This window comes from Nothobranchius furzeri, chromosome 10 (assembly GCF_043380555.1).
Source record: "Nothobranchius furzeri strain GRZ-AD chromosome 10, NfurGRZ-RIMD1, whole genome shotgun sequence".
In the NCBI taxonomy this organism is placed as follows: Eukaryota; Metazoa; Chordata; class Actinopteri; order Cyprinodontiformes; family Nothobranchiidae; genus Nothobranchius; species Nothobranchius furzeri.
This window is the reverse complement of record NC_091750.1, coordinates 66,042,556-66,057,008: the sequence shown is the minus strand read 5'-3', so window position 1 is coordinate 66,057,008 and position 14,453 is coordinate 66,042,556. Positions and strand designations below refer to the sequence as shown.

The 14,453-nt window shown below is 42.0% G+C and overlaps 1 protein-coding gene across 4 annotated transcripts in view; it reads right to left on the bottom strand.

Annotated features, from left to right (window-relative positions):
- Positions 1-14,453, bottom strand: part of camkk1a (calcium/calmodulin-dependent protein kinase kinase 1, alpha a) — a 96,071-nt gene that overhangs the window by 15,115 nt on the left and 66,503 nt on the right. For all 4 annotated transcript variants that reach the window (XM_070555918.1, XM_070555919.1, XM_015961765.3 and 1 more), the window contains 5 exons: positions 12,607-12,658; positions 10,328-10,461; positions 3,908-3,944; positions 3,635-3,656; positions 810-898 (listed from right to left, as the gene is read on the bottom strand). In XM_070555918.1, coding sequence (XP_070412019.1) covers positions 810-898; positions 3,635-3,656; positions 3,908-3,944; positions 10,328-10,461; positions 12,607-12,658 — 334 coding nt within the window. The remainder of the gene's footprint in view (positions 1-809; positions 899-3,634; positions 3,657-3,907; positions 3,945-10,327; positions 10,462-12,606; positions 12,659-14,453) is intronic.

Below are 14,453 nucleotides of genomic sequence, written 5' to 3'. Positions count from 1 at the left end.
GGGAGAAGCTGGAATGAACTACTTTCATGGGAATCTGATGGAGGAAATAGAAAGTCTTATTGCGTCATTTCCCCCAACATCTTACAGAAACTAGGGCAAATCTTATAACGCTCCTCAGTGAAGACTTTGATTAAAAGTTATGTTTTATTTACTCATGTTCTTTTTATGAGTAATAACAGAGTAGATACCCAATCTGTCGGAGTAAAATGAACGGTTTTATATTAAAAAACTTTTTAACACCATATTGTAGCTGAGTAACAGTAACATAGAAAGAGTAACTAGCAGTGGCAAATAACAGACACTGACGACTCATGAGCTCACTTTAAGAAAGCAAACATTCCAGTTAAATGAACAATTTCAATAACTTCCAGGGGCGTGTCCAGGGAGTGGCCTGGGGTAGCACATGCCACCCTTGGAATCTGATTGGCCACCCCAGGCGACACCACACTAATTTACCTTTAAATAGGCTTTTCATTGTCCAAAAAAGGCTTGGAGGTAAAACAAAAATAGCATAACCATTGGTGCCACCCATGCACAAAGTTGTGCCTCACCTGGGCCACCCCATTTTAAAAGATCTGGACACGCCACTGATCACTTCAACCAGGTGGAATCGATCTGCTGCAGGTGACAGAGCAGTGTGAGGAAAACGATTCCTCCAAAGCGACTCGATGCTGATTAGGACAAACGGCTGCAGAAGGAAGGCTGGAGAGCACTTTGTTCTCACAGGTGGATTATCTTCCTAAAAGCATTTCTAGCTAGAAAGAAAAAAAAGCCAGAAATGCGTCGGTTAGCATGCATGAAGTACTTACAGTATTCTATGCCCAGGAGGATGTCCCTGAAGTATAAACGTGCTTGTTCCTCTGTAAAAGGACTCTCTGTGGGCACCTCCATCACTGGACTACAGATTACAAACACAAAGAGCAGAGAAAACATTTTAAATGAGGTTTAAGTGTAATCAAACACAGAAATGGTTTCAATAATACAAAAATCACTTCAAACTAAATTATGAAGCACGTCTGACTAACAGCATTTCTCAGCTGAGTGTGTTAAAGGCTACACGTTTGTTAGCATTTATTGCAGTGGAGTCTGACAACAGCAGACAAGCACCTGGAGGCACATTTCAACAGCAGCTGGATGGAAGCAAAGCCAGTATGAAACCCAGTATCCCAGTATGAGAACATCAGCAGGATTTGTTGTGTTGCTGCTTTTTTAACTGGTTCCAGACCCAATCACCTTTCTGCTCAAAATAAGAGAAAAACGCTTTCTCACTGGAAAATGTCCACATTTTCAAGTTTTGTTTAGATTTTTAAAAAAATTGGGGCTCATTGGGTTCATTTAATATTTTGTTGATTTGAAAACACCCTCTGGGCAGAATTTAGATTTCAAAAAGCATCAGGTATCAGAATAAAAGGCGTCTTTCTTGAAATTATACAAACATAAATTCACAGATACCTGATGCCTTTTCCTGATACTCGATGCCTTCCATACACAAATTTGTTCGTGTGTATGGCATTTTTTCATCTTAAGTCTGTCATCTGAGACAGTGTGATCCTTGTTCCTGATGCCTTTTTTGTCTAAAACTTTATTTTCCAAACGCCTTTTTGTTTAGCAGACTTTTCCCATGATATATCATGTTTAATTTAATCTAAAGCCTGTCATTTGAGGCAGATTGATCAGAGGTTTGTCAACAGTATTAATGATACATGATGCCTTTTTTTTCTGAAGTTTAACACCTGAATATATTTCTTGAAACTGGGAGCATCCTTTAAATGAACAACAGATTCCTAATCTCTCAGCTTTTAGCATCCATCCATCCATTTTCATCCACTTATCTGGAGTCGGGTCGCGGGGGCAGTAGCCTAAGTCGAGAGGCCCTGACTTCCCTCTCCCCAGCCACTTGGGCCAGCTCTTCCGGGAAAATCCCAAGGCGTTCCCTGACCAGGTGAGAGACATAGTCCCTCCACTGTGTCCTGGGTCTACCTTTAGGTCTCCTCCCAGTTGGACGTGCCCGGAAAACCTCACCAGGGAGGCGTCCAGGAGGCATCCTGACCAGATGCCCGAGCCACCTCAACTGGCTCCTCTCGATGTGGAGGAGCAGCGGGTCTACTCCGAGCCCCTCCCGGATGACCGAGCTTCTCACCCTATCTCTAAGGGAGAGCCCAGCCACTCTTTGGAGAAAACTCATTTTGGCCGCATGTATCCGCGATCTCGTTCTTTCGGTCACTACCCAAAGCTCGTGACCATAGGTGAGAGTAGGAACGTAGATCGACCGGTAAATCGAGAGCTTCGCGTTCTGACTCAGCTCTCTCTTCACCACGACAGACCGGTACAACGCCCGCATCACTGCAGATGCAGCACCAATCCACCTATCGATCTCACGCTCCAGTTTTCCCTCACTCATGAACAAGACCCCGAGATACTCCTTCACTTGGGGCAGGACCTCATCCCTGACCTGGAGAAGGCATTCTACCCTTTTCCGAATCAAGACCATGGTCTCAGATTTAGAGGAGCTGATTCTCATCCCAGCTGCTTCACACTCAGCTGCGAACCACTCCAACAAAAGATCACGTTCTGATGAAGCCAACAGGACCACATGATCTGCAAAAAGCAGAGACCTGATCCTCATGCCACCACAACAGATGCCCTCCACACCTTGGCTGAGCCTAGAAATCCTGTCCATAAAGGTTATGAACAGAATCTTTGACAAAGAGCAGCCTTGGCGGAGTCCAACTCTTACTGGGAACGAGCCCGACTTACTGCCGGCAATGCGGACCAAGCTCTGACACCGGTCATACAGGGACCTAACAGCCCGTATCAGAGGGCCTGGTACCCCATACTCCCAGAGTACCCCCCACAGGGCAAATTCCCACGCACCCTCCAGGATCCCCCTAAGGGTATAGAGCTGGTCCAGTGTTCCACGGCCAGGACAAAAACCACATTGCTCCTCCTGAATCTGAGGTTCAACAATCCGACGGACCCTCCTCTCCAGAACCCCTGAATAGACCTTACCAGGAAGACTCAGGAGTGTGATCCCCCTGTAGTTGGAACACACCCTGCGGTCCCCCTTTTTAAATAAGGGGACCACCACCCCAGTCTGCCAGTCCAGTGGGACTGCCCCCGATGTCCACGCGATATTGCAGAGCCGTGCCAGCCAACACAGCCCCACAACATCCAGAGCCTTAAGGAACTCCGTGCGGATCTCATCCACCCCTGGAGCCTTGCCACAGAGGAGCTTTTTAACCACCTCATTGACCACAGCACCAGAGATTTGAGAGGCCACCTCAAAGTCCCCATACTCTGCTTTTAGCTTTTAGCAATCATCTCAAAATAGTCAATCACCAAATAATATAAAGTTTAGGCATATTACTATATAAGCACTTCACCATGTGTTTAAAATGAACGATGGCCTTTAGCATCGGGACATGAAGCTCTCACATGGTGTGTGTGTTATTAGCCATGAAAACTAAGAACATGATGTCCTTCTCTGAAGCCTGTGACTGGAACAAATACTGGGAACGAGTTTGCTTGGAGAAATGAGGGAGAACGTTGAAGATACTGAGGTCAGACTGAAAGATGAGAGAAGAGGAACAGGGGAAATGAGTGTTTAAAATAAAGGGACATGTTGTCTACTCACCCCTTAGGCATCAGCTCAAACACTGTCAGGGTAAAGGAAAAGAAAAACAGAAAGGGACACGTGAAAATCTAATGTTACTTTAGTGCCACTAAAGTTACAGAAAAGCTTTGTGTTAGCTCAAAAACACCAAAAATCCAAACTGAAGATCCGTGTGTGGAGCCCTGAGGAGAGAGGAGGGAATCGAGGGAACATCTAAATAACTAACATCAACATTTGTTGGCTGGGGTAGAAACGGGAAACAAACGGAGTAAAATTAAACACAAACATGCATACCCATGTAAAGGTTGTCCTCTGATGGATCATCCAGCACCTGAAACAAGAAAATCATCAGAAATCAAGAAACAAATAACTCCAAATAGTGTAGTTGGGAATACATTAATGTCTCTTTATTTTATAAATGCACATTACTGCAAAAATAACCAAATTAACACTTTTTTACAACATATTTTAATTTGTTTAAAATGCATGAGTGACCTGTTTGCATAATTTTCTCAAGCACAATCCAGGATTTAAATGAGTCTTTATGTGTCATGGTTGACATAAAATACATAAAAACTGGAATAAAATGTATCAACAGCTCAAAATGTGAACTAAGTTAGAAAAACATGAGCAGCTCAGGTCATGACTTGACAACAATGCCCTGCATCGGGAATTTGTGCATCATTTGCACCAAATGACCACTCCCTCTCAGCTCCAGACTCCCAAATCTAAGAGATCTAACATGTGGTGCAAACACTGATGAAAATCAGTTAAGTGGCATATTTGTGCTCTTTTGTTGCAAAATCAAAACAGAAACTTCTGTCACAAATAGATGAAACACATTGAGCTCCAGCTGTTTCGACAATAAAACAAGTGATCAGTTTGAGTCCAGCTGAGAAGTTCTGGAAACCAGACTTTGTATTTCTTTTATTAATGTTGGGACAAAATAATAATTGAGAAGTTTAAGACTGATTGTATCTGCGGGGAATGCAGTTTTAATTAGAAACACATCCGTCATTTGCACAGTTGTCAATGTTGCTGTGAACTAATGAGGCAGTAGCCATCCCCATGAATCATGTGATCCCCGGGGTTTAAACAAAGCATCAGATCTATTAAAGAGGATGTTTTTTTATAATTGATTTACTCAATAAATCATTTTAGCCCTACAGCTGAACAACTAGCATCTCTGAAGTGGAATGCAGCAGTTACTGATACAGATGAAAGGTTCTGGGCAGAATGAGCTTTAGATCATATTAAAGACGCCGCACCTCTCCTGGACATACCCGAGTGGACCTGCAGGGGCTTTCCTGCAGCTGCAGACTCACCATCTGATCAGCCACCAGATTTTTACTAGAAAATAAACACAGTATGTGTTCTTAGCCCCACTCCAGGCCCTCACTCCTGTCTGACCAGCTTTCTGTGTGATCAGCCATGTTTTCCACTCATGCTGGTGATCTCCTCTTCCTCCTAGAGCTATCCCACTCTCCTCGGGGGGCTCCTTCAGCTCTGCCTCTGGGGTTCCTCCCTGTCTGGCTCTCATCAGCTTCCCCACAGCTTTCAGTCTCAGTCTGGCACATTTAGCCAGCTGTAAATAAACTATCACCCAACCAGCACCTCGGTTTCGGTTTTGTGCCGACTCTCGGGTGCATCTGTCTCGTTTGTGACGGAAGGCTTATGCAAAGGAGGCGTGGGAGAACGCTGCCAAAGAGGATGCCAGCTGCTGAAAGTCTCCGACCTCGCTGAAGTCGGCAGACTGTCGCCAACTGGAAGGAATCTTACATGAAACCATCTTGGTTTGAGAAGTTGAGCTAAAGAGGCTTTTCCTCCTTTGTCTGTATGGAATAACTCTAACTGGCACACTAGCAGCCTTGGACCTTCTCGTTCATTAGTTAGGACAAAATAATAACATGAAATCAGTTTCCCTTAGCGTTCTAGTGTCCCGCCTGGGGGACAAAACACATTGCATTCATGAGACCTGGAAATTTAAGGGGTTAAAAAACATACTGTATTTATTTGTTTTAAACTTCTCATTATTTGTTTATTTTTCACATGCAATAATATATAAATAGTGATGTAAGCATGTTAAACTGTGGAGGAATAACCTGATGAAATCACCACTGTTAGAAGAGGTTTACTTGTTTTCATTTGGAAATAATAATAATAATAATAATAATAATGATAATAATAAAAATGTTTTTTCCATTAATCTGATACATACAGATCAAAGACTAAATTGGGTATGAGAGTAAAAGAAATGAAGGATTTTCAAAGTTAAAGTCAAGTAAAAAATATCAACACATGTAGAATAAAGAAGAAAACTAGAATCTCATTGATGAAATAAACATCAATGCAGTAAAATTATAATCACGGGAAATGTTGACAATTTAAAGCTGCTACACCAAATTATGTTCATGGATCATTAAAAATCTACCTGATATCTAGATTGGTCCATAATGTTGGAGCGCAGATTGCAAAAGCTAGTTCGTGTCCTAGACTGAACCTCAGCAGCTGTAAACAAACATCTGGTTTCTATGTGTCTGGGGCAGTGATGAGAAAGTGTCCCAACTGCAGTTCGACTGAAATGCTGTGGTGGGAGCTGAAGGGAGCTAAATGAACATCCACCAGTCTCACCAGTCTGAGTCCCGGTTGGAAACAAGAGTGAGACAAAAAATAATAATGAAACTGCTCGTGTCAAACAGAAGATGATTATTTAAAAAGAGAGATCATATCTCTCCTGTCTTAGCTTCCCTACATTGGCTACCTGTTAAATTCAGAATAGATTTTAAGATCCTTCTTCTCACATATAAAGCTCTTAATAATCAAGCTCCATCATACATCAGTGATCTGATTGTTCCATATGTTCCTAACCGAGCACTTCGCTCTCAGACTGCAGGTCTACTGGTGGTTCCAAGAATATCTAAACTTAGGATGGGAGGCAGATCTTTTAGTTATCAGGCTCCTCTCCTGTGGAACCAGCTCCCAGCTTTAGTCCGTGAGGCAGACACTTTGTCTACTTTTAAGAATAGGCTTAAAACATTTTTATTTGATAGGGCCTATGGTTAAAATCTGATGTTAGCCTAAATCTGGACAAGTGGACGAGTAGAGGGAGGTGGAGTGTACAGTCGGTAAAGACGGCTCTCCCTTGCCCTGCCTCCAACATGCCTCCATCTAAATAGGATAGATTATCCAGAGTTAACTCTGTAGTTATGCTGCTATAGGCTTAGACTGCTGGAGGACACACTGACCACTTTTCATACTCTACTGCTTTATTCTACAGCCTGCTTTTTAACTGTACTATTTTGTGCAATTTCAGCTGTTAACTTTATTTTCTCTGTAAGTGTTTTTCTCCCCAGAAGAAGCTACAATGACGTTCTGCTGAGCTGTGGTGGCCTCATGGAGGGGGCCATCGACTAGCACACTGCTGCTAACCACTAAAACATTCTCTCTCTCCTGATAATAACTTTTTGTTTTCATTGACTTTTGATGTGCTAATACTAGTTTATCCGTTTAATTATAGATCCACTAGGATAAATACAATAAAGTTTATCTTTCACCAATTACAATATTTACTAAGACATCACAATATAACTATAGACACATTACTTGTCTTTGTGTGTGTGTGTGAGAGTGTGTGTGTGTGTGTGTGTGTGTGTGTGTGTGTGTGTGTGTGTGTGTGTGTGTCTGTGTGTGCGTCTCTCTCTCTGTGTGTGTGTGTGTGTGTGTGTGTGTGTGTGTGTGTGTGTGTGTGTCTGTCTGTCTGTCTGCTCTGTCTTCTCGATCCCCAGTGAGTCGTGGAGGATGGCTGCTTATACTGAGCCAGGATTCTCTGGAGGTTTCTTCCTGTTAAAAGGGAGTTTTCCTCTCCACTGTCGCTGCATGCTTGCTTAGTATGAGGATTGCTGTATAGTCACTGACACTAGTCAGTGACTTGATGCAATTTGCTGGGTTCCTTATATAGGAAAATTATTTCTGATTGGCTTAATGAACTGTGTATTGGAATGTTTATTATGTGAAGTGCCTTGAGACGACTCTTGTCGTGATTTGGCGCTATATAAATAAACTTGAATTGAATTGAATTTAATTAAACTTATCGATGGTGAAAGTGGTTCTAAGCAGTTCTGAGTCATAAAGAAGACTTAGTTGATTTAATTAGATTAAACCTTCTTCTCTTTATGAAGGTGTGGTTAGAAGTTTGGATATTTCAATGATTTATCTGAACCATTCTTTGTCTAGGAAGAGATATTATTAACATGTAATTCATTTAGAATCAGTTATAAACATACATTCACTTACAGTAAGTCTTGATTTGATAAGGTCAAGGCTTTTCAACTTCCTGTTTGTAACTGACAGCAGCTTGATTGACAGCACTGATTAGACCAACCAGAACCCAATTTAGTGCCGATAATCCAGACCGGCTCTGATAAATGTAGTTGATGATTCTACAAGGGGATGCATCAAAGCACTAGGCACGATCCAGCAGGAGCGTTCATCTAAAACCACATCCTGGTGGACGTCAACACACACGATGACAGTAAAAGCCAACCGAGGACGTGACGCACTGGAATCCCTGTCCGGAGGAACAGGCAGGCATTGCAGTCTTTACTCAGGCCCGTTTTAACACATCGCAGTCGATGTTTTCTGATGCAGTCTCTGTAGAGTTCACTTAAAATGCTTTTATTAGCGTTACACACTCTGCAAGCATCCTTGCTGCTATGAACCTGCATGCCACTGGTGGGGTAGTCGTACTATCTGAAGCTGCTGATTGGTGCAGAGACTGAGATGTAATGAAATAATATCTGGACCTTTAGACTAGTGACACAGATGAAGCTTTGGGCTCTGATGGAAGTCTCATAAGAAGTGAACGGGTCAGACAGAACTGGGGCAGCTACTTTTTCTCTTCCTGACCATCTGTGACAAATGACCAAATCGCTTTCATCAGTTTTAATCTGTTCCACTTGGTGTGGGATTGGTTTCTCAAAACCAGAGGAAAAAAACAAAAATCTATTCGTAATCAGATGGAGCGGGGTTTGTTCCCCTGGGAATCGGTTGGGCACCCTTAATGAATGTGATCCTGACCCTGGCACAGGCCTTTTAAATGGATGAGAGAGATGGAGGAGGCGAGCAGAGATCTCCGTTGCCCATTATTAATGATTAATTATTGGGGCGACGGTGGCACAGGAGTTAAGTGCTCGCCCCGTAATCGGAAGGTTGCAGGTTCGAGCCCCGCTCAGTCTGTCGCTGTCGTTGTGTCCTTGGGCAAGACACTTAACCCACGTTGCCTGCTGGTGGTGGTCGGAGGGACCGCCTGTGCTCGGCAGCCTCGCCTCTGTCAGTGCGCCCCAGGGCAGCTGTGGCTACATCGTAGCTCATCCCCACCAGTGTGTGAATGTGTGTGTGAATGGGTGAATGACTGATTGTGTTGTAAAGCGCCTTGGGAGGTTCCAGGACTCTAGAAGGCGCTATATCAAATACAGGCCATTTACCATTTACCATTATGAGTGTGCAATTAAAAGGGTTGGCAGAAAAGAAAAGGGACGAGTGTGTGTGTGTGTGTGTGTGTGTGTGTGTGTGTGTGTCTTCTCGGCTGGAGCGAACACACAGGAGCCGAAGTACTTAACCTTTTCTTGAAAACTCAGTTTTTCTGGCACAGGCTGCAGCCGAACAAGCCAGACTGCTTTCCTAGTGCCTGGCTGGCCAAGCTCAACTCCCAGCCAAGATGTCAGTGGCCCGCCATCTGGCCTGGACTGAAATCATCGATGCTATGACAAGAGAGCAGTGTGCTTCTTGAGTCATGTCTCCAAAATCGGCTATCTCCTTTCCTAAACAAACACCTCTGCAAAAAAACGACAGTCTATCAATCTTAGATGCATCCCAAAAGACGTTTGTTTGTTTTTTTTTCTACAAGAAAAGTCTGAAAGGAAAACTGAAATGACCTGGTACAAAATGCTTTGACAAAGCAGGACTTTCCTACTTGGTTAAACCCTGATTTAATTGGATTTTATATCAGTTACACCAGCCACACCCAGTTCTGATTGCTGCCAGGTCTGTAGATTTAAAGCTCTCATTCACTCTGTTGGTCTCTAGGATGAATGAAAACTTTGTGAGTCATTTTCTGTGGAAAAACAGCTCTGGAGCTCTGGTTTCAGGGGGCAGAAGGTTGTTGGAGGAGTGTGGGGTGGAAAATGGCAGGATTTAGAGTCTTACTCATTAATATTCATAATATACAAACATCTTGTCCCTGATTGGATGACAGCAACGTGACTCTTCCACTGCCTCCGTTGGCTTTTCTTTTGTGGTAAAAAAATGTAACGTTGATGGGTTATCTCCACAAATAACACAAGCCCAAACGTGTTTCGCCATGTTGCGGAGTTGCCAGCGCTAATGGTTAGCTTCTGCTAGCCAAGGTGCACCGATCTCTCTTGGATGAAACAGGATGGATTTGTGGCCTTTACTGTTGGGAATAACTGAAATGTGTTAGTAGTGGGTTATGCAGGATGTTTGGAATTCCAGGAGAGTTAAAAAAAACGGGAAAAATAAATGAAATAAACTAAATCCCCTGTTCTAAATAACAACAGCACCCCTAGTGGTGATGTATGGTTATTATCTGCTCAAAGACAAAAGTACTTTATCATTAATTTAAAAAAAGTTTGGTTCGTCTAAATGTTACTTAATTTCATTTCCGTTTTTTTGCGTCTGTGCAAAACAAACTCATACCTCCACTAGCTTGACGATGTTGACATGATCTAGTTTTTTAAGGATGGCGATCTCTTGGTAAACCCTTTCCAAGGGTCCTAGGATCTTAGGCTGCTCCCCCTGGGTTGCCTTTGGTCCTCTTGGAGGAGGGCGACCTGCAAAACACGACAAAAAATGATTCAAAATGTGTGAATGAACACAGGGTCGAGAAATCTAAACTGGAAACATTCTGATGTGTGTGTTCAGGTTTATGTGGAATTAATCAAATTTGTGTTTTAAATGTCATGACAAGAATTTTTTTATCAATCCTACTTTGTCCTGCCTCAGTAAAGATGTGCACCTTTGCATCTACGTCTAAAGGCTATACTCATCTGGTTTTTAAAAGGTGTGCACAGGATGGCAGAATGAGGGCAAAACACATCAGTGACGTATGACTAGGGCAGGGTAAAAAAAACTTATTTAATCGATTTTGGAACAATTTCATATTCATTTTGGAAAATCGACTCATTAGGCCTAAGATTCATTTTTTTCCCCTTGAACCAGAGTGGCCTGCCGGCTCATTTTGCTGCAAAGACTACAAATCCCACAGTGCTTTGCGGCATCAACGGGTCAGTCGAAGCGCCCTTCCTCTCTGTCCACGGACATTTGCGTCCGTGCTAATAGTACTGGCATCTGCAGCGCTACCCTCCTCAGTCTGAGACAAACTGAAAATGCGCATTTTACATAACGCCAACTTTACTCAGCGCTTTGTCAACTTTGAAGCCTCAGTAACCTGTTCACGGGCCGTGGCGAACATAGAAAACGCACCAAATGCCCGACGGATTGAACTCCAGTGGAGCACCACGCTCAAGTCAGAGTTTGTGGCTTCTGCTGTCCTCCCCGACACACGGACCCAGCTCAAGCTGCTCAAATGCGCACCATGTTCAGCAGCACAAACCTGTGAGAGCAACTGTTGTCTGATAAAGATAAACAAAAACAACACAGGAGTGCCACTGATGAACTCCTCCCTCAGCTCAGATACAGAGAGATGCAGTGGCAGGTGAGCGTGAGAGTGGAGCAAACTCAGCTTGAATTATTGTTTTTATGCACTTTTTCTGCTCCAAAGCATGAACGTTAATAGCTGAGATATAGCATTTTCTTTTAGGAGAATTACTTTTTTTTGTTTTGTTTTTTTTGTTGCTGGCCTGTTAACAAATTATTTAACAGACTTTAAAACAGGAACTGGAAAGGCTACAGATAGAAGAATAGAACACAAATAGAATAAAAATCCCTTGTTTTCCGTCAGTGGGGAACGTTTGCTGTCACAGCAGCAATTACAGTCATTAAAGGAACAAAGGAGGAGAGTAAATGTTAATAAAAAGTAAACAACAAAAACACATAAAGTAGAAATACTTGAAATTCAACAGATAAAAAATTCTGAATATATACTCATTTTAAGGAATAAAACAATTTTAACCAATACCACTGATGTGGGTTTTATTTCAAATTGACTACTCGTGTGTAATTTGTTTGTTCCAGATTTAGTGTTTGTGCAAAAATAAGGTTTTTTTCCAAATGAAAAGGTTCAACAATACATATCTGTAAAGAATTTGCCATAACTTTTCAATAATACCGAGTTTGGCCTGCAACTTTGTCCCAGTTATACATTTCGGCCCAGTGTGAATTTGAGTTTGACACCCCCTGACGTTAAGAAGCTCAACTAAATGATAGAAACGTTTTCCACCGCAGCATTTTAATTATTTAAGACCAGACTGAATGGAATTGAATCGAATCGTGATTAATTGATTCAGAGCCTTATGAATCAAAATCGTATCGATTAAGGAAATTGGCCACAATACCCAGTATACGTATGACATATATAAAAAAATGCCTTTTCATTCGTTTTAGTCGTATCTTCACATGCTCTGGTGCATACATTTAAATAGTTCAGAATATTTCCATATGGCTTTATTTTTACTCACACAGACTCTTTACATGAGATCCTGTAGTAGGACATCTCTACTTTTATAGCAGACGTGTCTGTCCATGTTTAATTCATGTAGCAGATAGGTGGGTGAACTCTGGATAATGTTGGACGCTTCCAAAAATCCAAACACACACTACAGGATTATTAAAAAAATCCCTTAATGATATCCCAACTTTCAGAAAAGTTTCAGAAAATAAGTGACACATCCAGATTATTTAAAGTTTGCTCTAATCTTGACAGATTAAGCTGCAGGTTTCTAGGAAATCCTGTTTTTTTTTTTGGAGGAGTGGGGTTACCTACTTAACAAAATACAAGAAGGTAAATCAAGACTTACGTGGGAACCCACACTGCTTCATTAGCCTCTTCTTGGATAAAACCTTCATGGCCTAGAAAGGTAAAAACTGAAATCAGATCAAACAGCAAAGAAGAAGCACAACCAGGCTGCAAAATGAAAGTGAGATAAACCTCCAAGAATTGATGCCCTTTAAATTATATTCAAATTGAGTTTTAGTTCAATGTAAATGCAGGAAAAAAACGCAAAAGCCCAGAAATTCCTTAGAGGTTTAAGTTACTGCAGTAACAAAGTACCACAATCAGTATTTACCCAGGTCGGGGGGGGGGGGGGGGGGGGGGGGGAGTCCAGAGCCACTGAATCTTTCATAGAAAAAAACATCTCCAGACTTCTCAAGGACAACTCTGAGCATGTGTGTGTGTGTGTGTGTGTGTGTGTGCGTGCATCAATAGCAAATATTTCAGAGGAATAATGGTGCCTCATTCCAAAGAACTGACTCCAAAAATAGGGGGAAATTCACCACAGGCTGGACATTTCTCCTCTCCTCGCCTGTCTTTGTGATTTCACCATTGATTAATTCACAGAAAGGTGGAACATGTTCGATTTCCTCAACACAAAAAGTGTTGCTGATGTGCAGCTCGGTGACTGTGCAGAAACCAGGGTTGACGAGAAAGCAGAACCTCCTCTTTGCATGGTTTCCATGGCACGCTGCTGCTGCCGCCTGCGTTTATCATGACTCCATTCATTAAAATAAATAGCTTCTGGAGCTGAATGTGCCAGGAGAGGTGCGTGATGGTGAATCATCACAAAAAACTTTAAATTAAATCCACTATTTTTGATTCTTACGCAACCCAAGACAATAACAGGAAGATCACATTTCGTTTCAGGACTGACTCATTCAGCTCCCTCATTAAGGTCTCCATCCTTCTCCTCTTGAGTGTTTCCTCTGTTCAGCATCTTTAGTTATAAAAGTAATGAATCAAAACATTTAAAATTAAGTTATTAATGATGTAGCCTTTACCAAAGGGATGGGTTAAGCAAACATGGAGGTGGTTTGTTAGGTAGATGCCATTCATTCTCATGAAACAGCTACACTGAGAATTCTCATAGGACGCTCTCCTCCTGCACCCTCCATCACCTACGATTGCACAGTGTTATTGTAAGACACAACAGAAAAGATCCACATAAAACCTCCAACAGTCAAATAATTTAAAAAAAAAAACATCAAAAGATGTTAAAATACTCATTTAGAGACCCAAAGTCTACCTTTCTTTGAGCTGTTAGACCTTTAAATGATATTTCTCCAGTGAAGTATAAAATTACAGTTTGTTGCTACCTTTATCCACTAATCATAAAAGTAAAGAAATTTATGTTTCGGTGATTATTTCTTTGTAATAACAATGCCTTCTGATATCTTACACTAGCTTATTTTCCCTTATATGGAGCCTTTTGTTTGGTTTAGTTTGTCTAAAAAATTAAATCTTATGCTGATTGCTGCTCCAATAAGATAACAGCTTTTTGTGGAGGTAGTATGATGGTGTGGGACGAGATCATTGGAGGCAGCCTTGGTGCCAGACTGACCAGACTGGTGAGGAATGTGCTAAGCTGTTGCGGCTGTACATGGATCTTCTACATGCTACTGAGGCCCCGTTTGGTAGATGAGTACATTTTTTGCTTAATCTAATCCAACAAATGACACCAAACAAGGGTTACTATCATACTCAACTGCTTGCCAGATATACGACTGGTTTTAGTATGGGCCGGTTAGAACAGACATACTCAACTCTGCTGCTCTGGCATCTCGTTAGATAAATATCTCCTCATTTAAACAATGACACATGGAGTCCTTCTGCTTCCCAGAGCAATTATATGTTCTAATCAATCACTTG